This window comes from Podarcis cretensis, assembly GCF_951804945.1.
Source record: "Podarcis cretensis genome assembly, chromosome: 3".
Lineage (NCBI taxonomy): Eukaryota > Metazoa > Chordata > Lepidosauria > Squamata > Lacertidae > Podarcis > Podarcis cretensis.
In genome coordinates this window covers 83,560,241-83,586,049 of record NC_137172.1, presented here as the reverse complement: position 1 = coordinate 83,586,049, position 25,809 = coordinate 83,560,241, and the positions used below count along the sequence as shown (strand labels likewise).

The 25,809-nt window shown below is 41.0% G+C and overlaps 1 protein-coding gene across 3 annotated transcripts in view; it reads left to right on the top strand.

The window, feature by feature from the left end:
• The window catches only part of LOC307212882 (cytochrome b5 reductase 4-like), a 34,926-nt gene that overhangs the window by 6,044 nt on the left and 3,073 nt on the right, over window positions 1-25,809 (top strand). The window contains exons 3-14 of one of the 3 annotated variants that reach the window (XM_079970496.1): window positions 3,935-4,035; window positions 4,646-4,730; window positions 8,019-8,060; window positions 16,192-16,246; window positions 16,763-16,820; window positions 18,072-18,165; window positions 19,480-19,512; window positions 21,123-21,245; window positions 21,946-22,014; window positions 23,108-23,260; window positions 23,910-24,060; window positions 25,612-25,698. In XM_079970496.1, coding sequence (XP_079826622.1) covers window positions 3,935-4,035; window positions 4,646-4,730; window positions 8,019-8,060; window positions 16,192-16,246; window positions 16,763-16,820; window positions 18,072-18,165; window positions 19,480-19,512; window positions 21,123-21,245; window positions 21,946-22,014; window positions 23,108-23,260; window positions 23,910-24,060; window positions 25,612-25,698 — 1,051 coding nt within the window. Of the gene's footprint in view, window positions 1-3,934; window positions 4,036-4,645; window positions 4,731-8,018; window positions 8,061-16,191; window positions 16,247-16,762; window positions 16,821-18,071; window positions 18,166-19,479; window positions 19,513-21,122; window positions 21,246-21,873; window positions 22,015-23,107; window positions 23,261-23,909; window positions 24,061-25,611; window positions 25,699-25,809 lie in introns of all 3 variants that reach the window. The other 2 variants (XM_079970494.1, XM_079970495.1) reach the window with 2 other exon arrangements.

Genomic DNA, 25,809 nt, shown 5'->3' with positions numbered 1-25,809 from the left:
TAGGAAAGCACTAAATGCAAAGGCAAAATTGCTTGTTGTAGGTCTTGGTTGAAACATGAATAAGGAATCTAATATACCAAAATAATCACTGAGTTGCCTGGCTATGAAGAGTACCATTAATTACAGTAATATATGTATTTACACACACCTGTTAAATGCCACTGTACAACTGACATGCTCCCCCCCCCAAATAAAAGTCTTAAAATCTTGTTGAAACAAAATAAAATAAAAATTAAAAATTATTTTTTTTAAAAAAAAATCATTCCAGTAGTGTAGCACCTTAGAGACCAACTAAGTTAGTTATTTGTATCAGCTTATACCAATAACTAACTTAGTTGGAAGGAATTTATTTTATTTTATTTATTTTATTTTGTTTCAACTATGCCAGACCAACACGGCTACCTATCTGTAATTAAAATCTTGTTCAAGTGATAGTGGGAAGCACACCTTATATAAATTTGTATGTATTGACTTGCTGGCATCACCTACATTTTCTGTGGGTCGCATGATTTGAGAAAGAAAAGCACTTCCATGCATTATGAACAAATTTGGATCCTTTCTATGACATCAGCTACATTGTGATAGCCTTAAAATGGCACTCACACCATTCTGAGTGGTGAAATACCTGCTTCTGATTTTTTATCAGTGATGTTATAAATTCACCTGTCTGCCCAGGACACTCTGCAAAGATACCTATCAACAAAAAAGTGACTGAATCTGCTTTCAGAGTTAACATACCTTTTCTGATAAGCAGTGCTCAGCACTTTACACTAGATGGCATTCTGAGTGCATATTGGATGAAAGGCTTTGTTATGTGACATCTGTATTGAGCTAAGATGTTTGGACAAGTGGTCCATGAATCCCTAAAGCATTATTCTCTGTATCTTGGCACGGGGACATTCCCAGGGGAACAGAAGGAGGCAGTGGTGCACCCGCTCTTAAAGAAAACATCATTACATCCTTTAGATCTATCCAATTACCGCCCGGTTTCGAATCTTCCGTTCCTGGGTAAGGTGATTGAGAGAGTGGTTGCTGAACAGCTTGGTGGGTTTCTGGATGAAACATTGGCTCTGGATCCATTCCAGTCCGGCTTCTGCGCTGGTCATGGGACCGAGACGGCTCTGGTTGCCCTAACAGATGATCTTTGTAGACAGCTGGATCGAGGCGGGTCGGGGCTGCTGATTCTTCTAGATCTGTCAGCAGCTTTCGACATGGTCGGTCACGAACTCCTGGACCACGGCATTGCCGGCGTGGGGATCCAGGGCACAGTCCTTCAATGGCTGCGCTCGTTTCTCTCTGGTCGGGGACAGAGGGTGGCGCTTGGGGGGGATTTGTCATCATGCCACTCCTTGGTGTGTGGAGTACCTCAGGGTGCGATACTCTCCCTGATGCTTTTCAACATCTTTATGCGCCCCCTCGCCCAGCTTGTCCGGAGTTTTGGGCTGGGTTGCCATCAGTATGCCGATGACACCCAACTCTATCTGTTGATGGATGGCCATCCAGACTCGGCCCCAGACACACTGACCAGATGTTTGGAAGCTGTGGCTGGATGGTTACATGGGAGCTGGTTGAAGCTAAATCCTTCGAAGACAGAGGTCCTGTGGCTGAGACAGGACGATATGGGATTGGGGGGGCAACTCCCATCTCTTGCGGGGGTGCAGTTAGTGCAAGCACCGTCCGTTAAGAGTTTGGGTGTAATCTTCGACACCTCCCTTTCCATGGAGGCGCAGATTGCAGCTATAACAAAGGCGGCATTTTTCCATCTCCGCCAAGCTAAGCAGTTGGCTCCTTACCTCTCTCGCCCTGACCTAGCCACTGTGATCCACGCGACAGTCACCTCCAGACTGGATTATTGTAACTCGCTCTACGTGGGGCTGCCCTTGAGACTGACCCAGAAACTCCAGCGGGTGCAGAATGCTGCAGCGAGACTCTTTACGGGGTCTTCGCTGCGAGATCACACTCACCCGGTGCTATACCAGCTGCACTGGCTCCCAGTGGAGTACAGGATCAGGTTTAAGGTGCTGGTTTTAACCTTTAAAGCCCTATATGGCCTAGGACCCTCGTACTTACAGGACCGCCTCTCCTGGTATGCCCCACAGAGAAACTTATGGTCTTCAAATAAAAACATCTTGAAGGTCCCAGGCCACAGAGAGGTTAGGCTGGCCTCAACTAGAGCCAGGCCTTTCTCGGCTGCGGCTCCAATCTGGTGGAACGCTCTGTCACAAGAGACTTGGGCCCTGTGGGACCTGACATCTTTCCGCAGGGCCTGCAAGACAGAGCTGTTCCACCAGGCCTTTGGCCAGGGCACAGCCTGACTCCCTCCCTTGGCAATCTTCGCAGAGCTCTGGCCCAATGGTTGCCAGTGGCTTGATTTGAATTAATTTTATAATGAATGATTTTAGAGTGTTGTTTGTGCTATACTTTTGTACTGTTTTATTGTTGTTAGCCGCCCTGAGCCTGGCTTCGGCTGGGGAGGGCGGGATATAAATAAAATTTATTATTATTATTATTATCTTGTGCTACTGCTAAATAGACAGTGTTATACACACACAGTCTTGGGGCATTTTTGAAACCTAGTAGATTTGTTGTAGCTTTCTAGCTTTGCAATTTTGTAAGTTTCTCTCATTACAGAGAGAGAACCCCACAGTTCTGATTAACCCATTTATTAGCAAATACTTTTCTTAGAGAGTATCCCTTGTCTATGTTGTAAACAAAAACTGCACCCTTTCCCTTATGGGTTCCACAAGAGCCCTTATAGAGTCCTTTGTAGGTTCTCCATCAGTAGGAGAAAATAACAGAGGCCAACCAGAGAATCTTGAGAAGCAAAGCAGCTAGTAAGCCTGATCTTTATTAAAGCTGTTGCAACAGGGTGCTCCCCCCACACGCAGGAGAGAGGAGGACGACCCAGGACAAAGGTGTGCAAGCCCTTATATAGACTTTTGAACTGCCCACCCTGTAGCTCAAAACCACGACTCCATACACCATACATACAACACAGAAGGGGTGTAGCCCAAGGCCACTACCCCAAATACATCATACATACATCAGAGAAGGGACGGACTACAACAGAAATCTGAGTGAGTTGTTTTTATCCTGTCTGCCAGGTTACCTGATTGGATTACCTGGGCATCCTGGCCACTCTTTTGTTATAATAACTACTCAATCCCTGAATCCAGGTCACAGGCTCACCCCATTCATATCTTAAATGTGCCCTTGAGACAGGATTTGTGAGCAAAGAGACAATGGGGAGGCTCCCCCTTTCCTTTCACCTTGCAGAGAAATATTTGAGGTCATTGGGGAGAGACAAAATGGTTTCTGGACTTTGTTCTGTGGGGTTTCAGACATGTGGTTTATACATTTATGAATATATATATATATATATATATATATGACCTTAAAATTCTTATAACATCTACAACCGGAGAACAGTTTACAGCACTGGATATAATATTTTACCTGTGATCATTTCGATTCAGTAGTTGGTTGCAAAAGTAAATATATGTATTTTCCTGGTTCCTTGCATGTTGCAGTGCATGCACAGAGCTCTTCCTAATGTGACTACATCTCCATTGATTAGGGGAAAGGGTAACCATGCACATAGGAAAGGGATGTATGCTTGGATCTACCACTTCCTCTGAAGCAAGGATAGATGTGACACCAGATTCTGGACTCTCAGATGCCTAGTCACCAGAACATAAGCTCTCACATGTGCTTTAATATTGTGCCTTAGGTTTACCTAGCATGGCATTCCTGTCTTTTTGTGAATATAACCACTTTCATTGTACAATTTCCTGTTTCAGTGTTGCCAAAATAATAAAGGAGCAATGCAGATAGATAGATGATAGATAGATATATTTTTAATATTTTTTTTTCATAGAGGGCATGCTGCATGTTTTAATTGGATTTTTAAAAATTCTTTTTACGAAAATTGTAGGTCTCGTGTATAATATCACACCGTATATGGAATATCACCCTGGTGGCGAAGATGAGTTGATGAAAGCAGCAGGAGGTGATGGCACAGAGCTATTTGATCAGGTAAAAAGACTACAGGTCATATTCAGTTCATCAAAACTTAATCTGAACGCTGCACACTATAAAGTATTCTGCTGCCTGAAGAAGACACTATTCTGTAATTTACTATATTTTAAAATGAATTGTGTATAATGTGTGTATCATGATAAACAACAACTTTTTGATGTTTTGGGTTGTAAGATGTGTTATTTTGAAGTAAAAGCTTCCGTTGTGTTCCTCTTGGCTAGGTGAGAGGAAAGGAAAGAGAGTCCACTCCAAAAATAAACTGAAAATTCATTTATATAATGCACTTGTTGAGCGATTGGGTACAACTTCAGCAAGGTGCCCTCTTAAATAGCTAAATCAGAAGCCTAAGTGCTACTCCATGTGTTAGTTGCATTGTTCCTATTTTGAGTTTACATTTCTTAAAAATGAAAAGCATATTATGCCACTTTAGTACCTCTGTCTCCATGGTGGATCAGGACCTACCTCTGCTTCTGTTTGTTTTCATTCAGAAGTTCTATGTAACAAGTTTTCATTATTATTTTTGCTATACCTTTACAGTTGCTTAGAAGCAAGTGTTATTATAAGTGCCCGAATCCTCTAAAATAGTCCTGGTTTCTTCTACATGCAGGTTCATCGCTGGGTCAATTATGAATCGATGCTGAAAGAGTGTATGGTTGGAAGAATGGCACTCAAACCTTTTGCTGCTTTGAAAGGTATACACTGTGTGTGTGTGTTTAATAATAATTTGTTTAATAAGTTTTTTTTAAAAAAAAAAACTAGGTGCAATCCTAATCCCATTTATGTTGGAATAAGGTTCATTGACACATTCCATACCAAAATCAATTTCCCTTGCTAGTGTAACTTGACAGAGAGACGTAGCCAATTCTGGCTTCCTCTGTGATACCTGAATTTTCAAACACATTGCTGCATTACACTTTACAGTGTATGTGCACACCTAAATTGTCTTTTGTTGAGGCCCTTAGCATTGACCAGTTAAGCACCTGAGTTTGGATGCAATGATAATCCATAGGCAAATTAGTGCGCTCATGATCTGCCTGTTATTAAAGACCCATTCATTTAACTGAGGCTTGCTTATGATAAGTAGCGTTTGTTAGATTGAATTCTTGGATGTGCAAAACTAGTTCATTGTGTTACCTCTGCAGAGCCATGGTTCCCTTCCCTCAATACATAGTCCTGAGTAGCACAGTTTTGTTAAAATTTATTTTTAATGCTTGCCAAGTGTTGGTTCAGCTTTAAAAGGCAATGTTCTAGCTTCTTGTTTTAATTTGCTTGCTGTGTCAACACAACAGAGAACTCAGGAGACTGGGTTTTATTGTTGCTATGTAGCTGACACTGTGAGTTATAGTAAGATGCTGCTGTGTATGTAACCAAGAGTAGTCTTCTAGTTGAGCAGAATCTGTAGAATCCAGATTGGCTAAGGCATCTTTTAAGTACAAGAACAGGGTTTTAAAACAAATGGTCTTGGTGCAGGTTTATAACTTTTATGTGATTAAAATAGCATTAAAGAATTGGGCATCCTAGACAATTTTGAGGTTGTGAATGATCATTATCTCCCGCCTCCCATAAGCTCTGCTAGCTTTTGCTCTACGTCTTCTGTTCGCTCCAGGGTAGTAGCTTTTTCATGACTTCTTGCTGACTTGTGTGATGCTGAAAGCTTGTTTTCTTCCTCTAATTTCTGTTGCACACTCTATAATGATATTGAACTCCTGGATTCAGCGAGGAAATGGAGGCTCTTTAGAATGTCTTATAAAGGAGAACTACGAAAATTTCCTTTTCAGTGTAATAGACATAGATCAATATCCTTTCATTTTATCTGGCACTTTTAAATTATACTGAGTATCACCTTCCAATACAGCCTTTCAAAAGTCAGCTTCATATACAAAGCTAAATTAATAGTTACAGTATTTCTTCTACTTAAGATAGTTCATTGTACAGTAATTTAGCTGTTTGTCTTTCCTAGCTCTAAGAACAAACACTAACAACGACAGGGAGCAATAATCTTAAGGGGGAAATTTTGGATACAATCTCCAGAGGTCCTTCATTAGGCAATCTCTGGGGCTTACATATGCATCCCATGGGACTTGTGGTGCTTCTTGAAAAAATGAGAGCCTGCCACTCACCACTGCTTTTGAAATCCATTAAAAATATTAAAAAGCAGAGGTGGTCTTTATGTGGCAGAGATGATCGCAATTTGAAAAGGAAAAAAAAAAAACACACCAAAAAACCCACAAGCCTAAAGCACAGCTAGAGACTCGAGCAAGCTGTGTTTGTGGCCATAGTTTGCTGTTTGTTGGCATTTTTGGTACACTGACATTTAGAGTGAAGACTATCTGAATTATTTGAGGACAAAGTAGCAGTTAAACAGTTCATTTATCCCCAGTTGTTGGGACCTGATACTATATTTGAAAAGTATCTATTTTTTTTCCTTTATGAAAAAATAACATGTAAATGAATGTGCTGTAGCCAAAGTTTAAAGAGTAGGACAAAGTATCCCAAGCTTTCAGTATTCCATATAGAGATCATTCCATTCCTAAAAATGTCTGCTGATAAGACATCAGCTCTATACAAAGTACTATACATTTTCAAAGGCCCGACTTAGGAATGACAACATTAAAATGCACTATTAGTTACAGAAATGGTTGTAAACTTTAGTCTAGTGTTTCCTGCAGTTTGCTTGCAGGTGAAAGGGGCAAAGATGACTTGTCCAGAGTAGTAGTAGTAGTAGTAATAATAATAATAATAATAATAATAATAATAATAATAATAATAATAATAATTTTTATTTATACCCCGCCCTCCCCAGCCAAGGCCGGGCTAACAAGCAATAATAAAAACAAGTTGAATGAATACAACTTAAAAACAAAATTAAAATACAACATTAAAATATTGAAACATTAAAATATTAAAATGTAGCCTCATCGCAGGAGGAGAAAGGAAAAGAAAAAAGAAAGAGGGGGAGGGAATCAAATTGGCTCCAAGCCAAAGGCCAGGCAGAACAACTCTGTCTTACAGGCCCTGCGGAAAGAAATCAGATCCTGCAGGGCCCTGGTCTCATGAGGCAGAGCGTTCCACCAGGCCGGAGCCAGAGTTGAAAAGGCCCTGGCTCTGGTTGAAGCCAATCTAACTTCCTTAGGGCCTGGGACCACTAGGGTGTTGCTATTTGTGGACCTTGAGGCTCTCCGTGGGGCATACCGGGAGAGGTGATCCCGTAGGTACGAGCGTCCTAGGCCATGAGTACTGCCACTGAGAGGGTTATAATGCATTCCATTTGAAGCAGCACTGGTGCAGCAAGTCCTAGGGGTGGTGCACATAAATGGGCGCTAAATGAAATGTGCTTTAAGCTGCTTCTTGCAGCAAGTGCTGCCATGTGGCAAACAGTGGCTTGCCATAGCAGCTGGGTGGCTTTTATTCACACTACCACAAACATTGCACAGTGGCATGCAGGGGGAAAAAATCATTCTAGTCTCTACACATAAATGCTGTAGCATAATGAGGCAGTTCTATGTGGTTTTCATAGAGATTGTTTCATTATCCGAAAATATAGCAGATAGTTGTGTCATTAGCAGTACAGCACCCTACATGTTGGGAGCATAATGCTAAACATGGTTTGCAGCATTTCTAAGAAATCCAGTTTTCAATTTGTCACTTTTATATGTTATGCAGTTAATGTATCCAGACTGGGGAAACCGTGGCTTTAAATATATAATTCCTAAGGTTGTACTAACTTTTTCATCATATATGCCAGTAGCCCATCAAATAATTGCATTTATTTACAGTTGGATATATTATTCTCTTCAGTTTACTGATCTTTATTCTTTTGCATGCTTTATTTTTCTTCTCTTCAACTTTGATGAGCCTTCTTTATTTTTCCTCAGTTTTTTTGTTTCGTTTTGTTTTGCCCAGAATGATTGCATATTGTAGCATAACTTGTGGGAGTTTTTTGCTCTCATGATCACAGCATTCTTCTTGCATACTTGCAGAATCTTGCCCCATTGTATCTGAAGAAAACAGAATCTTAAATGGTAAGTATTTGTGCAAACAGTATCGCATGCATTTTAAAAACAACAACACAGAGACATACAAATCAGAGACATGCAGATCACTGGTGGAACTTCATATAGATATCTTTTTCTGACTAAGCGAAGGACCATCCCACTTTCACTCCAACAACTCTCTATCTAAGTTGCCTATACTGTCATGTGCTACTGTCAGAAATAATATGGCACAGCAGAAAATGAAGTAGAGAAGATGGAGCATTGGGCTACTTTAGAAGACAGCTGTAGGGGAAGAAAAATGCTCCTCGGATCTGTTGCCAATAATAGTTCAGGAGTTTTTGTTGTTGGAAAACTTGCAGGAGCTTGATGAAATCTCTGTTCCTGTGTGCCCTTATTAACAGCACAGGTCTTGAGTTCTTCTTGCTTTCTGCTTTCATATTATTGTCTTATATTGAAGCCTGCTCAAAGATGGTGGCAGGAGTTTCGGGAAGAACAAGTTGGAGCAAATTGCTATGCATATATGTGGTGCTTAGACATCTGGTCAAAATTTTCATAGTGTTGAAGAAATTGTGTTTACAGAAGTCTTTTGGCTGAGTTGAGATGTTACATGAAACCATAGTGCTCAAGCATTGGGCTAATGCATTTGCTCTTCCAGCATCATGAGGTGCGTATTAGAAGGTTTAATTTCAGTTTTCAACTAATTGTAGCGTGTTATGTCTGAATTCAAAATGTTGTTAGTCTTTCCTATGGCTTAGACCAGGCATCCCCAAACTTGGCCCTCCAGGTGTTTTGAGACTACAGTTCCCATCATCCCTGACCACTGGTCCTGTTAGCTAGGGATGATGGGAATTGTAGTCCCAAAAACATATGGAGGGCCGAGTTTGGGGATACCTGGCTTAGACTAGCAAATTGGGATTACAAACCACGGTTTGAAGTTAGTTTAAACCAGGCATAGGCAAACTCAGCCCCCCAGATGTTTTGGGACTACAACTCCCATCATCCCTGACCACTGGTCCTGTTAGCTAGGGATGATGGGAGTTGTAGTCCCAAAACATCTGGAGGGCCAAGTTTGCCTATGCCTGGTTTAAACCATACTTAAGACTAATCACTGTTTCTCAGAGAATGGACATAGCAACAGACTGCTGTTAATTGGAAACAGAAACACAAGCTTCTAATCTCCTTGTGGTTGCACCAGAGGAAGAGAGTGGAGAGGAAACATGCAACACCTACCCATTGCTTCTTGCTACAGTTGATTGATCTAGATTTGACACATACCAAACAATTTAAAAGATGATTCTGAAGAGATGATGAAAAAGTTTCTGTGTTTCTAATGCTGTCGCTTATGTCCTAATCAGAAGTCGGCTACTTAACTGAGCAGTGAGTTTGTTAACTGGAACTAGAATTTAGATTTCTTTATTCTTTAAGTCTGTTTTTAGGTTTTTAGGTTTGATTCCTACAGGGTTGACTGCTGCTGCTAACAAAATGTCTGCAGTTGTGAACAAAATACATTTCAGAAGCAAAATTCGAGGTGAAGTTTTCCCACTCTCCCACCCCAGTGAGGCTCTACAGTGCTAGCCCTGCCACAATTCATGTCATTTCTGTTGTTAGAGTAAAATGCTTCTTCCAAAATACAGAATCTAGTTTTTAAGAGTATTGTGGAGAAGAATTAAAAAGGCAGTAAACTGGTTCTTCTCTCCCTCTCTTACTCCCCACCCCTTCCTGTATCAGCATAATGCTGATCATATAAAGCGATACACTGAGCTATAGTAAGGAATAACAGCTTATTGTATCTGCTGAGAATAAGGAGGAAAGGCTGTTAAATTGTTGCTTTGGAGAAATACCTGTAGAACATATGGACCGGCAATTATATTTGGCTAAAAAATAATACCATATTATCAGTAGCTATCATGGAGTAACACATTTGTTTTTTGTTTGAAAGGGTTAATGGGTGACTGAGCTGAATAAGTCACCATCAAAGTCTGCTTCAATAATATCCTTCATTAGCCGATAAATATATCTGAACAATACTAGAGTCACTGTACTGGACATGTAAAAATGGACTGAATCAGAAATTCATTGCAAATAAGCGTGGGCAGATATGAAGAGCAGCAAAACAACACTGAGTCATCTACCTTGTGTAAATAAGCCCTCTGACTCAACTCCCCCTCATCTGTCTTTCTTTATAAAGATAATCTACCATGCCTTCACCTAAAAAGCAGGTATATTCTCTGCTTGTAATTTATGAATAGAACAGGAACAAAACTATAATTAAAAGCCTGCCATGAAACCAATTTTCTGTTGCCACCGTTCGTTGAGTTCATTAGCATAGTGGCAGAACCGGAGAAGAATTGGTATGCAGAGAAATCCACAAGGGCCAAATCTTTCCATGTATATTGCATTAGACTTAGAACCGTTTTTTATTATGGAACTTTGGGAAAATCAGTTTTCCCCAGGCTGTGCTCTCCATCTGTGAAAGCGAAATGTTGAGAATTTGCCTTGTGAGGGTGGATGTAAGAAATAATCTAATATTGCAACACTAAAGGGCAGTGTTTATTGCTTTATTGTGATAGGAAGCTTATCGAGCATAATATTTTGTGTTGTATATACTGTACAGTGGAACCTCTGGTTACGAACTTAATTCGTTCCGGAGGTCTGTTCTTAACCTGAAACCGTTCTTAACCTGAGGTACCACTTTAGCTAATGGCGTGATTTCTGTTCTCATCCTGAGGTAAAGTTCTTAACCAAAGGTACTCCTTCCACGTTAGCGGAGTCTGTAACCCAAAGTGTTTGTAACCCGAAGTGTTCGAGGTACCACTGTATTGAGATGTAAAAGTAGAGGGCCAAGGCAGTTGTGCCAATGGGGTCTGAATATGTGACCATGTCATGGACTGGCTGGAGGCAGAGGAGTGGTGGGAGGCACTAGCTAGAGAACCCTCCAGGGAACCCCCAGGGGAAGAAGTCTGAGAGCCAGGGAGGTTGGTGGTGGGGTGACGATTAGTGGTGAGAGGGAGGAGGAGCAGTCGGAGGCAAAAGAGATAACAGGGTTTAGTGAGCAGGAAGAGGCTGTGTCAGAGAGTGGTTCAAACTCTGTGGGAGAAGCGGAGGCTGGAAAAGAGGGGGACCAAGGGGCAGCGATGAGGCAGGCTGGTGAAAATCCAAGGAGAATCTCCCTCCTTCTGCGACCAGCTGCCCTCTCTCCTGGTCTCCTACAGCCCATTTCTCCTAGAGAAATGGAAAGGGAAGAGCAGAAAGTGGTTGTATGCAGATGCAGTCTGCGACTGCTTCAGAAAGACCATGGAGAGGAGGGCGGCAGGAAGGCGGGGACCTTCAGTCCTTGCGACTGAATCATTGGGGCAAGACCTACTTGTGTAGCTAACTAATGCATCCGGTCAGTACAAGGATTTGCAGTTGGACAACAGAACTTTCTCCCTTGTCCCCCTGCACATGCCCTATGCCCTCCCCAAATCTGCTCTGGTGGGTGGGATGTTCTGTTGCACTATAGGAAATCCTTGTGCCGACAGGACGTGTTAGTTGGATGCCACCTATTCTCTTCTTTTTCCAGATAAGAGGGAAAAGGCTTGGGCAAAATGCTTGATCGTACCTTGGCTTATTAAGCGGAAATATTATCTTTCAAATGCAATTAGAATGTGGTCACACAGTACTTTCCCCCCTGTGCTATAGCAGACAGTTGATATTTTCACTGAGTTTTCTATTGTGTCCCATGTTTCCTGTGTTGAATCTAGTTTAGACTTTAATATAAAGGTCACTTGCAGCATTTAGGAAGATAGTTTGTGAATTTCCAGTAGTAACAGTTTCAGTATATGTGGTCCCCGTAAGCAGTATGATATTCCTGAACTCTTAGAACACTATAACATGTAAATATAGGAGAAAAAATGAATGAAGGAATTACTAATAACAATAATAATAATAAATTTTATTTATATCCCGCCCTCCCCAGCCGAAGCTGGGCTCAGGGCGGCTAACAACAATAAAACAGTACAAAAGTACAGCACAAACACTCTAAAATCATTCATTATAAAATTAATTAAATTCAAGCCACTGGCCACCATTGGGCCAGAGCTCCGTGAAGATTGCCAAGGGAGGGAGTCAGGCTGAGTCCAAACCAAAGGCCATGCGGAACAGCTCTGTCTTGCAGGCCCTGCGGAAAGATGTCAAGTCCCGCAGGGCCCTGGTCTCTTGTGACAGAGCGTTCCACCAGATTGGAGCCGCAGCCGAGAAAGGCCTGGCTCTAGTTGAGGCCAGCCTAACCTCTCTGTGGCCTGGGACCTTCAAGATGTTTTTATTTGAAGACCGTAAGTTTCTCTGTGGGGCATACCAGGAGAGGCGGTCCCGTAGGTACGAGGGTCCTAGGCCGTATAGGGCTTTAAAGGTTAAAACCAGCACCTTAAACCTGATCCTGTACTCCACCGGGAGCCAGTGCAGCTGGTATAGCACCAGGTGAATGTGATCTCGCAGCGAAGACCCCGTAAGGAGTCTCGCTGCAGCATTCTGCACCCGCTGGAGTTTCTGGGTCAGTCTCAAGGGCAGCCCCACATAGAGCGAGTTACAATAATCCAGTCTGGAGGTGACCGTCACGTGGATCACAGTGGCTAGGTCAGGGCGAGAGAGGTAAGGAGCCAACTGCTTAGCTTGGCGGAGATGGAAAAATGCCGCCTTTGTTATAGCTGCAATCTGCGCCTCCATGGAAAGGGAGGTGTCGAAGATTACACCCAAACTCTTAACGGACGGTGCTTGCGCTAACTGCACCCCCGCAAGAGATGGGAGTTGCCCCCCCAATCCCATATCGTCCTGTCTCAGCCACAGGACCTCTGTCTTCGAAGGATTTAGCTTCAACCGGCTCCCACATAACCATCCAGCCACAGCTTCCAAACATCTGGTCAGTGTGTCTGGGGCCGAGTCAGGATGGCCATCCATCAACAGATAGAGTTGGGTGTCATCGGCATACTGATGGCAACCCAGCCCAAAACTCCGGACAAGCTGGGCGAGGGGGCGCATAAAGATGTTGAAAAGCATCGGGGAGAGTATCGCACCCTGAGGTACTCCACACACCAAGGAGTGGCACGATGACAAATCCCCCCAAGCGCCACCCTCTGTCCCCGACCAGAGAGACACTAGCGCAGCCATTGAAGGAAAAATCTACAGCAACCCTGTAACATAGTTATAGTATAATAGTATAATTCTAAATATATTTTCTTTAGGCAAGCAGGAAAAGATCAATTTTAATCAATAAAAGAAATGCTAAGCATTGTTTACAGAGAGTTTCTAAAGGGCATTCTAAAAATCTCTTCCCCTGGGAAGTCTTCATAGTGTATTATTGACAATTCATTAAGAGGGCAGATTTTGTTTTTCTGTTGTGTTTCTATAGGTATAGCAAACTTTGATTCTACTTATTTTGGATCATAGGTCTTGAATAATTCCGAGTTTCCTCATCCTGAAGAGATGGTTAATGGAAAATATTCCAGTTTTAACCATTTAATATTTTATTATAGTTATTGGTAAGGTTTAGAAACTGCTACCACTTAGTGGAACAGGTATACTTTCACTGTTTGAAATCATCAGCAGTATTCCAGTTCTTTCTTTCTTTCTTTCTTTCTTTCTTTCTTTCTTTCTTTCTTTCTGGTATTGGCTTTGTTTGACTCATTTTCTGTTCAGACTTGCATTAGACACCTGGGAACCTTAAGGTCAGCATTCTTGAATGACATTTCCATTACCAAGTGAAGGACATCTTTTCAAATAACAAGAGCTATATTTAGATGGTAGAATTTAGACAGAATGCCTAGTGGTATTGGGGTGTGTGGATTTTCATCTGGCTATCTGAATCCTTTATCCTCACCTTTTAACGGTATTTGACTTAAATCCTACATGTCCATTCTGTTCACAGAAGCGTGTTCCATCTAGTGGTAGTTTCCACTAGCAGATTCTCATCAATTTCCCCTCCTCTCCGAAATGCCCCATGTCTCCCCAACTCACACACTTTTTGAGAGTTTCCCAACCTTTTGGAAAAGATTTCCTTGGGAAATCTGAGAAGACCCATGAAAAGCAACAGGACATTGACATAAATTTATGTCTATGGACTTTGTGTGACTTTCTTTGGATTTGAGTTACTAGTTGTCTCTGTTCTTTTGTTGGGTCTCATAACATTGCAAAACTCTTATGGCCGGGTGGGAATATTACTGTCTCTTGCACCATATAACTATGTGCAGTGGATCCAGCATTCATTTTGATCCTTTACACTGGGAGTGGTGAACCCTACAACCTATGAGTTGGATCTGATTTGCCAAGCCTTTAAATGTGGCCCACTTCCCCGCATGAGGCTGGCTTCCACCAAGAGTAGAAGACTGCTGTGTTTTGGATGGAAATAGTCCTTTCTCTGAGCTGGAAATCTCTCCCATCTCCATGCTGGGCTAAGAGGAGAGGTTATCCTAGTGCTGGGCTGGGGAAGTTGCAGTTTGTAGATGATGCATGCCTGGATTAACAATTTTTATGTGTGTGTTTTGAAACAAGAGTTTGTGGTGAGTAAAGTGCCTGCATGCAACAGCAGTTGCACATTCAGTGACCACTTTGGCCATAGTCAGGCATGTGTCCCTCATGGTTTTCCATTTTTGAATTGCAGTCATTGGACTGGGGAAAAAAAAAGGTATCCACCCCCTACTTCCAAATAAAGTTTCATTAAAGTACGGATTACTCCAGTTTTATGCATAGTCTTCCGCTGCAGTGTCTTGTGTGGATGAAAAGGAAAGGAGTGCTCTCCTAACTAGCAACTGGGGCAGGCCCAAAGGCAGCAGGTATTCTGGAAGTGAAGTGAGATGCTTTTAACAACAAGCTGCTGGCTATGGGGTGAAGCTGAGTGCTTTGCGTGACACTTTCCCCCCACCCACACCACTAAAAAACAGACTCAAAGGCTGTTTTCACAGTACTCTGAATTGTACTTAGTTAAGAGCTGTCTAGATTCATTTTGCTTTCACATGCAGCAGACTCAAGGCAGGGCCCTTGTGTGATCAGATGGATAATGGCTCTAATTATGTGGTATAATCAGCGCAGCAGGTACTTTAGATACTTTAAAATATGAAGCAGTATATGAATATTCTTAAACAAATGAATTTGAGGTAAACAGCGGAAACACATCCAAATGCTGTTCTGCGGAATTTGACGTTGCGAAAGTTTGAGCAATGTCATGTTCAGGCTGTGTTCAAAGGTGTGTGCAGCTGCTAGCAACTGTGAAACTCTTCCGCAGTCTTGTATGGTACATGGTTTCTTTGTGTTTTTGATACAAGTTCTCTCTCTCTCTCTCTCTCTGTGTGTGTGTGTGCTGTATTTACTAAAACTGTTTATACATTTTAAAATTGCATCACACTAGCATGTTAGGCACCCTGACAGAAACCTCATCTGAGCTCAAAACAAATGAATTTAAACCAGGATCCCATCTGTTACGCTTTGCTCTTTGACAAGTGATACGTGGTTGCCTCTTTCCCCTCCCTTCTCTTGGATTGGGGTGTTTCTGTGCCTCAGACAATTTAAACTTGTGGAGGCATGAATGTTGTATCCTGAACTTGAGTGCTTCCAGGTACCTAAGGACAATCAACTCTGAACTGAATGTTCTGAACTAATTTCAGCAAGTGCCTGATATGTCCCAGGTAGACAGTGTTCTTTATTTGAAAAAGTTATTATTACTATGTTTTTATATTGCCCTTTGTCCAAGAAGCTCAGATCAACATGCATGTTCTCCTCATATATTATTGTAATCTGCTGAGACGTTGGTTGGGCTGATACATGTCTCATGCTGATAAAATGGCATGAAACTACGGTTATATCTGCATACTTGGGGGTGGATGCGGATTATCCCTTCTATAAACTCCTTCCACTTTCTAAAGGGACCGATACAGTGAAGGCTGCCACTGTAGAAGGAGGAAGGGAAGCAATTGTCTGTTCTCCCCAGGCCACCCCCCCATCACTTCCTCCAGCTGTGCAGTGGTCAGTGAAAATATCCTTTGCCATTCCTCCACAGGAGCAGCACATGCATGGAGTTCTGCCCATGGGAACCGTGGATCTAAGCCAATTTGTTTACCTAATGAATATTTGTTTTTTAGGTCCCTATATATGTATATCATTTCTTTCTCTCTCTTTTTCTTTTTTGCAGGTCTGTTTTCTAAAAAGAAAGTCCCGGATAATTATTCCAAAGAAGTAGTTCCCAGGTACTATTCTAAGACAGTATTATCATTTTTATAAAATCTTTGTAAAGCTCTATTTTACATAAGCTTCAGTAACAACTAGCAGCTCTTCGGTGAACCCCTCTAGACAGTTCCATGAAATAGTTGCAGTACTGTGACCATTGTTACACTATTTAATGGCATGAATAACAATTCAGTAATTTCTAGGGGGCTGGGATTCTTGGTACATTTCCCACTCCACCACTTGGTGGAGTGGGAAATGAGCAGCTAAATTCTACTACAGTAATTTCAAATTATAAACAAAACAAAGTAACTCAACGTTTGTTCTATGTGATGGTGCCTTTCAGATTAAAGTAAACTAAGTTAATATCAATCTTTTGGTGCGACTGCCAGAGTTTTGCTCACAAGCTTCGTTAGTTAGTGGAATGTTTTCAAGTGCTTTTAGGCATATTTCTTCAGCAAACAAATGAAGACGGAGGCAGATATATACATGCATTGTTTCAAAAAGATTAATAGGTTCCCCCCCCCCTAATATTTCAGTTATGATTGGTTCCAGACAGATGGTTCCATCACCGTGGTCATATACACTAAACAAAAGGTAGAGAATTGCTTTTTATATTAAAGAATTTTGAAAACTGTATACTTGTTTTTCCAATATATCATTTATCCAATATATCATTTGTATCCAGGCTTTGCCCCAAAGAGCTCAAAGCAACGTACTTGTTCTCCCCCCACATTTCATCCTCATAACAACCCTGTGAGGTAGGATAGACTGAGAAATAGTGACTAGACTGTACGTTTCGTGGCTAGCTGGGAATTTGAACTCAGGTCACCTTGGCTTTGCTCCTCCAGCTCCCCCATTAACAGCTGTCCAGAGTTGTTTCTTGCTTCTCCATATGCTTGAAACTGCCTCCAAGAAGACCTCTGTGGTCTCACTTGCCACTGCGGTGTAGTGGTTAAGAGCGGTAGTCTTGTACAGTGGTGCCCCGCAAGACGAATGCCTCGCAAGACGGAAAACCCGCTAGACGAAAGGGTTTTCCGTTTTGGAGGCGCTTCGCAAAACAAATTTCTTTATGGGCTTGCTTCGCAAGACGAAAATGTCTTGTGAGTTCCTGCGGGTTTTTTCCCCTTTCCCCCCCTTTTCCTAAGCCCTAAGCCGCTTATCAGCTGATCCGCTAAAAGCCGCTAAACCGCTAATAGCGCTAATCCGCTAAGCTGTCAATGGGCTTGCTTCGCAAGACGAAAAAACCGCTATACGAAGAGCCTCACGGAACGGATTAATTTCGTCTTGCGAGGCACCACTGTAATCTGGTGAACCGGGTTCGTGTCCCCTCTCCTCCACATGCAGCTGCTGGGTGACCTTGGGCTAGTCACACTTCTCTGAAGTCTCTCAGCCCCACTCACCTCACAGAGTGTTTGTTGTGGGGGAGGAAGGGAAAGGAGAATGTTAGCCGCTTTGAGACTACTTCGGGTAGTGATAAAGCGGGATATCAAATCCAAACTACTACTACTACTACTACTACTACTCTTCTTCTTCTTCTTCTTCTTCTTCTTCTTCTTCTTCTTCTTCTTCTTCTTCTTCTTCTTCTTCCCTCTGCCCTCCTTCTGTACCAAAACCAAGCTTAAGTATGTGGAAGTGAAGTGCCTTCTTCAACCATTTACCCTCACCTCCTCCTTCCTGTCTTCTTTCTTGGCTCCTCTTGATAGGTTCAGATTGAAAACTCTCCACTGTAGAGAACTCTTGTTACTTTGTAAAGTGCTGTGCGCATTGATGGTGCACTATTATAATAAAAAACACTTCAATTTTAACAACCACTTTGAAAAACCTTCATTTTCCTTCCTCTGTAAGGATATGAACAGTGAATTGGTGATAGCTGATCTTCAAGAACGCAAACTGAGAGGAGAGCTGATTGTGAAAGACTACTCGTATCTTTTACATCTCGGTAAGGACTTTACTGGCAAATTCTTCATTGCAGAGGTGTGCATGTAATTATATACATGTAATGGATGCACATATACACTCATATATAAATGCAGCTCAGCTGCATTAAAATCCCGCAGAGATAAGAGTGGAATGTGTATTGTACTCAAACCATGGTACCCCATGAATGTTTTGTACTTGGTAGGCATAGCTGGAGGTCAGGGTTGATGGGAGTTGTAGTCCAACAATGCTTAGAGAGCACAGGGTTGGGAAAGGCTGGTATCTCTATGTTAAGGCTAGACTCCAAAGATGTGAAATATGTTGAGGGAGAGACTTGTGCATTCAGTTGGAGTTTCATTCCTGCATGCAGTTGTTCTGTTCCTTAAGAGTAGCTAGTGTTCATTTTTAAAAGCATCTTTCCTCTCCAGCAGAAAGTGAAGAGAAAATTCGAGTGATAGACTTTGGGCACCATTAAAGGGCACCATTAAATTGTCAGATATTGAACTTGGTAAAACAGAGCAACTGAGTGCAAGTGTAGGATGCTCCATCTAGCTCAGAATTGTCTCTACTGAGTGATAGAGGCTTTCCAAGCTTTCCCCAGCCTCTACTGGAAATGTTGGAGACACTGTGCATGTAATGCACACTTTCTAAAATTGAGCTTTGACCTTTCCTCTTAATAGAATGAAGCTCCAGCTGTGTGCACACACCAGATACATGGATCCTTGATTTATGACTAGTTTTATCACGAGTCTCCATTTGTAAAAGTTTTAGTTTTGTTTTAAATGTATCTGTTGTTTTTCTGTTTTTAATTTATGTGTAAATCAGCCTGAGACAGTGGTTTATAAGGTGATTAGTAAATCGGTTGCATTATGAGGCTCAATTGAAGTATAACAGCAAGCAATAATTTGCCACTACAAACATGCAATTCCTCCTTCCCTCTGGTGCTGCAGTTTCTTCTCTCACTTCCTGTTTGCCACCAAACCAAAATATTCTGTTGCGTATTTCCAATTTCAGTTTCAAAGCAAACTATGCTTAGTGCAAAGGGAGGGAATTGCCGCCTGGCAAGGAAAGGGGGAGAAGGGAGCATGCACATCCAAGAATTGAATATGTACTGCCAAGCCATGCCTATATATTAATTTAATGGAACTTTGTGGTATAGCTAATTATTTGGGTTTTCCATTGTAGAGAACCTCATAACTTTACTTAAATGATGAAATCCAAAGCTCTAAAGCTTTGCATTTTCCTGACACCTGTACATTTAATGATTATTGCTACTCATAATAATCAATGTAGACACTTGGTTTTTATTAAATCAGAATATATACTTCTGTTTTAGAACTGAGTTATGCAGTTCATGAAGATATGATAGGTAAGCAAGTACATCCTCTTACAGTCAAAACATTTGTGCCTTTTTTGCTCTGACTTGTTAGTATATTCAGTATCTGATCACTTTTTTCAGTAATATTACTACTAGTGCTGTTTCCGAAATCTTACATCATGCAAGAAATGTAACATATTTCTTGTATTTCTATGTATTTATTGTGCTGTATGTTAAGTACAGGTAACTCGCAACTTGTGTACATTTAACTTACGCGCATTCAGCTTTTTGCTCATGGCCAAAAAGTTAAAAAGGGGTAAAAGGGGGATGGGCATCTGGAATCCCACCTGCTGTTGAACCCAGTGTGTTTTGACTATATGCAATTTTTGACTTTAAGTGCCATCTGCAGAAGCGTAAGTTGAGAGTTGCCCCTACCTTCCAGATGACTGTTTGAGAAACTTAAATAAGGCTAATCTATAGTAGAGTGCCCTCATGTGAAACACTTTCCCTGTTCTAACATCATGTTAACTCTTGTGCTAATCAAGACTTCAGAGCCTTAGTATTTGTTGGCATAGCAATTCATATGATTGGACTATAATCTTAGTGCGCTGTGCATGGTTCACCACATATTGATGCATGCCTATATGAAAACAATGTTAGATGCACATGGTGCACCATTGAAGTTAAACTGGTTTAGCTTACTGTAGCAGCATGTTAACTTAAGAACTGAGAGTATCATCTTGTATCAGCTTCTTTGCAAAGCTTACATTTTATGTTAGTTATCTTATTCATTGTAATGCATTTCATAGCTGTCAAGATTCTTGAATGACTGTATCTTAATGTCTTTTGAGTCTCTTGAGAGTTTTCTTTACCAATGAACAGTTTGAAAGAAATGCTTTTCTGCTCATACAAGTGTTTTCTGTTGATTTTTTTTAAAAAACCCTTTAATGCTGCATTAAAGACCCCTGTGCCATATTGCAAACTACTTTTGAAATTCACTTTACTTTAGAAACAGTCTGTCATTCTGCATGAGCGCTGCTGTTAAGAAGGAACCAGCCAAAAGCTTCCTTATATTGCTGTTCTTTTTGATTCAGGCTACTCTATGTTGGGTCCTGTAACAATTATCTGTTGTCCTTTGAATATAATTTGTCCCTTCCTTATTTATTTATTTATTTGCTTGCTTGCTTGCTTGCTTGCTTGCCATATGTAAAAATGTCTCGTTGAGCATGCATCTGCTATCCTCTCATTCAGATAAAAACTGCAAAATGTGGTATTTAATCAAATGCTTTTCACATTCTGTTACTGCTTACATTTCTATTCCATCTCTCTGTATCAAGCAGCTCATGGCAATATTGGTACATAAGGAGTTCAGGCACTGACTAGACCAAATCTGTTTAATTTCAGCAAAGTAGCTTTGTTTCATTCTTTCAGCTGCTGCCCTGCAATTTTATTGTGTCTGGAGAATATCCAACTACCATCCGCGGAGAAGACTCATTGAAACGAATGACCATTTCTTTCAGTGGGTCTCCCAAGGGCTTTACTCCCTCCCTCTCTCTTTAATAATAAGTTGAACAGAGGCAGGTTGTGAACGCTGTAATTACATTTTTTGTACAAAATGACATATATGTATTAGTATAGAACAACACTCTGTGTATTTTTAGTACAGGTCTCTGAAAAAGTGGGAAAGGTGGAATTTGTCCTGAATAAGAAAGAAATTCTGTCTTGGAAAAAACTTGGACAGCCATTGGAAAGTCATAACTCCTTTGTCAAACGCACAGAGAGAGGTAATTAGTTTTGCTGCCATGCTCATGACTGTTTTTCAGCACACCCAAACTTTAGGAGACAAAATCAGATTGCTGTTCAAGGTCTGCAGCATAGTCAGAATGACTATAAGGATGTATTATAGTTTTAGCAAAAGCATTGTGTATAGCTGTGTATAATATGATGGCTTTGTGTTTTCATTGTACCTGCAAAATGTACTGCCCATGATAATGAAACCTCTCTATATCCCCTCTTCTTCTCAGCTGCCTAAAAATTTTATGCAGAGTGCAAAGTATCTCAGTTATGTTTCAGATTCTTATATAATGTATTTGGAAACAAAAAAATGCAATGATTCAGAAATGCCACAGCCTTTACATGGGACCAGATATGATAGCTGAAATTGTCATATTAGCAGGAATCTGTTGTTGCTGTATTAATAACTAATTTTAATACCACTAATGGTTGAAGCATAAGTTGTTGACTTTTCAAGTGATAAAGGCATGAGTAGATATTTTGCATGACTTTGCTTTGAGGATCTGAGGATTTTGTTCCAGTCTTGGAAGAAGAGTTATGCACACAGAAGTTAGATTCATGGAATGTGAACATTTGAGTGGCCTGAATTGAATTAATTACCGTTTCTGTATTTTTAAGGTCTGTATTACAGAAAATGCAGATTGCTGTCAAAGACAAATGTCAGTCATGACACCCAACTCTTCTGTTTAGCATTACCGCTGGGAACTCATCTCCTGGTCCCTGTTGGGCACCATGTTTACCTCAGACAAACTATTACAGGTAATGTAATGAAAGATAATTTGTTATTTCCTAGAATATATTCTAATTCTGTTGTGGTGGTGTTGTTTTAAAAAGGAAAGGCACACAAATGATCACACAAGTTTATCACTTACCTTCTTAAATGAAAAACATGTTCCACCCTAATTAAATAGGTAATACTCAGATGTCTCAGATGTTGAAAGGGAACCATATACTGTGGAATGAAAACTCTATTTTATAAAGGTTCCTTTAGCAATGTTTTGTGTATGAAGATGTCCACTACTTTACACCTCACCAGAAAGAACTTGCAATGTCCAGCCAGTTAATCTTTCATAAAATAGAATAATACCCAGTTGTGTTCCTCTGCTCATAGAGGGCTTTATTAAGCAGAAGAGGGGAAGAAGCCATTTTTGCAAATTCCTTATTTCTCCTACAGACATCCCCCCATGCCACCTACACACTATTTGAGAGGGTCCCCCAACCTCCAGAATGCATTGGGGGTGTTCAGGAGGGATTGCTGTGGGAAGGGGGAATCAACAAAAATAGCTCCCTCAACTCTGTTATCAGTGGCTCCCGCTGGATTGAAGTGTGCGAGTGGAGAAGCTACAAGGAGAAAATGGCAAGCAGTTCTGAACGGGAAGAAAGGTGATATTCTATTTTCGTTGAGCGTTGTGCCTTTTCACAGTCTAAAAAAATAGGTTTTAGCAACTAGACAAAGATAATAGCCAACCTTAAAAGCTGCATTTGTTACAAGTACCAGGATAAAATACATCAGTGCTGAAACTCAGCCCATCAGCTCGTAATTACTAAGTCAGCTGACAGCATGACTTCTTTTCATAAACACCAGTAAGATGCTTTTTCTTTTTAAAAAGTCGCTCAGATTGTATTCAAAACTTCTTTGTTTAGCCCATTTATACACACGTGGTCAGGTATGTTGAACATTCAGTTTATCTAGAAAAGGGGTTAGGGCTTCTGGTCCACATGACTTCCACATTTAGCAGGAAGTAATTGCATTATTTGTAAGAATATGTGATTTGACATTGACGGTTGACTCTACTAAAAGGGATTGTTTCTGTGAATACTAAATGTTGAATTTTCTTCTTCTTTTCCTCAGGCACAGAGATAGTGAAGCCATATACACCAGTGCCATCTTTCTTGGTGTCTACATTCAAAAACCCCTGTCATGATGATCAGTTGCATATATTTTTCATAATCAAAATTTACCCAAGTGGACTATTCACACCAGTACTTGATGCCCTACAAATAGGTAAGTGTTTGCTTTATTTCTTTTTCTCGAGCTCTTTCGGGATATTCTAAAACAGCGTTTGTTGCTATAAATCTTGTGAAAGTTTCCATTTTTTTTTTTATGATATGAAAATACATTTAATAGAAAATGGAAAAAAGGGGGAAAGCTGTTAAGCATCGTACGGTGGTCTATGAAAAATCTGGTTGCAAACCATTCATTTCAAACATATAGTTTGTTTTCTTGAAAAATTAATAAAATATAATTTATTTATTTTTAAGTGTTTTGTTTCTCAGTCTTTTCCTGATGAATGATTGCTTTATACTAGAAGGAATTCAGTGCCTCACTAAGGCAACCCTTCCATCAGGGCAAGCATTTTGGCTTACCAAACAAAACAACCCCCTCTTTCCTCTCCTACCCCCAAAGATGCTGTTACAGAGATTCTCCCCACTGCCCTGAGTCAAACCCTGTTGTGCAAACAGAGGTCTTTGTGTAGGGCTTCCATGGACAGGACTCATAAGTTGAATCCTGCCCACTGTTTTTATAGTTGTATAAAATGTGAGCTAATGCACCCTTAGGTTTCTTTTAATGGGTGGATGTTGAGAGTGCCCTTATTTCATTCTCTCCAAGATTCACTGCACTGTATGTTTTTCTTCTTCTTCTTCTTCTAAAGGGGAGTATATTTCTGTGAGTAATCCTGAAGGTAACTTCATGAAATCGCAAATGGAAGATGTAGAGGATCTGTTTTTATTGGCAGGAGGCACAGGATTCACCCCAATGGTTAAGCTGCTCAGCTGTGCTCTGACCAGTAGCAACAGCCTCAGGTATCTTCTCTGCTTATGACTAGGTGCAAGCATTATAAATGACAAGAAAAGTCATTTTAAGTAGTTCTTGCTCTGGTTATGTGCTTAGCAGCAAGATTGTTTCAAAACACTGCACAGGTATTTGATGATAGAAACAAAACAGTCTTTTGCTGTGAAGGAAGGTTTTGACAAAACAATACAAATTGCTCACAATATTTGTGTTGCAGTATTTCTTACTACCTTGTTTTAGCAATATCTGCAGGTGCAGTTTTACACCCACTGTCCCTGGAGTAATCCATATTGAAATCAGACTTAATTTTGAGTAGGCATGTATAGGATTGTAGTGTAAGGTTTCTGCTAATGTTACTTGGCAAGAGTGGTGGCTTCCCTGGTTGTGGTTGTAAAGTTTCTCAAATCACATGTGCACAGTTTCCTACAAGCAGGTTTTAATGTGGGGTCAGGGTTGATGAAGTTTGATTTCTTCATGGTAATTAAACTGCCAGAGGTCTAGCTGATTCCATTTCTACCATGGATTTCCTGTGACTACCAGTATGTCATTGAAATGAGAGCACCCTCATAGAATGTAGGAGTTTCTGTATAATCGAGGGATCCCAATTTTTCCATCACCCTTCTAGACGGGACCTCTTCTTTAATTTGTGTATTGAGGATCAGTGATTTCTGCACTAACGTGATTTCTCCACTAAGACAATGGAGAAAAAGAGATACTGGGCAATTTCAAAATGATAGGTAGCCCTAGGGTACGCCTGCTTTACAACACCAACTAAAAATGTGCATTTTTTTGGTCACACCCCTTGTATATAACAGAGACATCCAACTCCCAAGAAACTGCGATCTACTCCCAGGGGAAAAAAATGGTAGTGATCTACCTATTTTGGGGGTGGGGGAGCTCAAAGTTGTTGAGGTTTTTTTTTAGGGGAGGCACAGAATTTGCACTCCTTAATTCGGGAATGCCAAAGTACGTGCACCAAAAACAGAGCTGGGCGGCGATAACTCCATCTTCCATTTTAGCGATCCTGCACAAATGCACAACATAGCGAGGGGGCGGGGCCAGAAATGAGCAAGCGATCTACCACAATCGACCAGTATCACCCAGGGATCGACCTATCAATCGTGGTCGACCAGTTGGACACCCCTGGTATATAATATGCCTGGACCACATAATGTAGTTAACTGATGCTTTTTAAGTGATTATAATATTTGATTGTTGTATTTCTTGTTCTAACCCGTCCAGACAAAGGGAGATATGTTATGTAAATACAAAGGTGAGCAGTGGTCTTAGTACAGCTATGGTGTGCTTGGAGTGAGTTTGATAAGGAGGGCAAAACAAATTAGGGCTACAGAGGGGCCAGAATCATCTCTTCCAACCCCACTATACATAAGTAAACTTACATGAGTCTTTCACTGCTATTAAATTACACAAAGTGGCATTGTTAAAAGCTGTTGGGAGTTCTTACTGAGGAATACTTGTTGTATTATTCAGTGTCTCCTGCATGGGTACAATATTTCTAACAGCTGTGATTTTAAATATTGAAGCCCTAATTTCTTTTTAAGGGCAGTGAAATTTATGTTCTTCAACAAGACGGAAGATGACATACTTTGGAGAAATCAGCTGGAGCAACTAGCCCTGAATGATGCAAGGTAACTGGGGAGACTCTGGAACTGGATATTGGGGGAAAGATGGTAACTTGATTGTTTTTGAGGAGGATGGAGACTTCCCCCCACTTCCCTTGCAGTAGGTGCCTGCTCAGT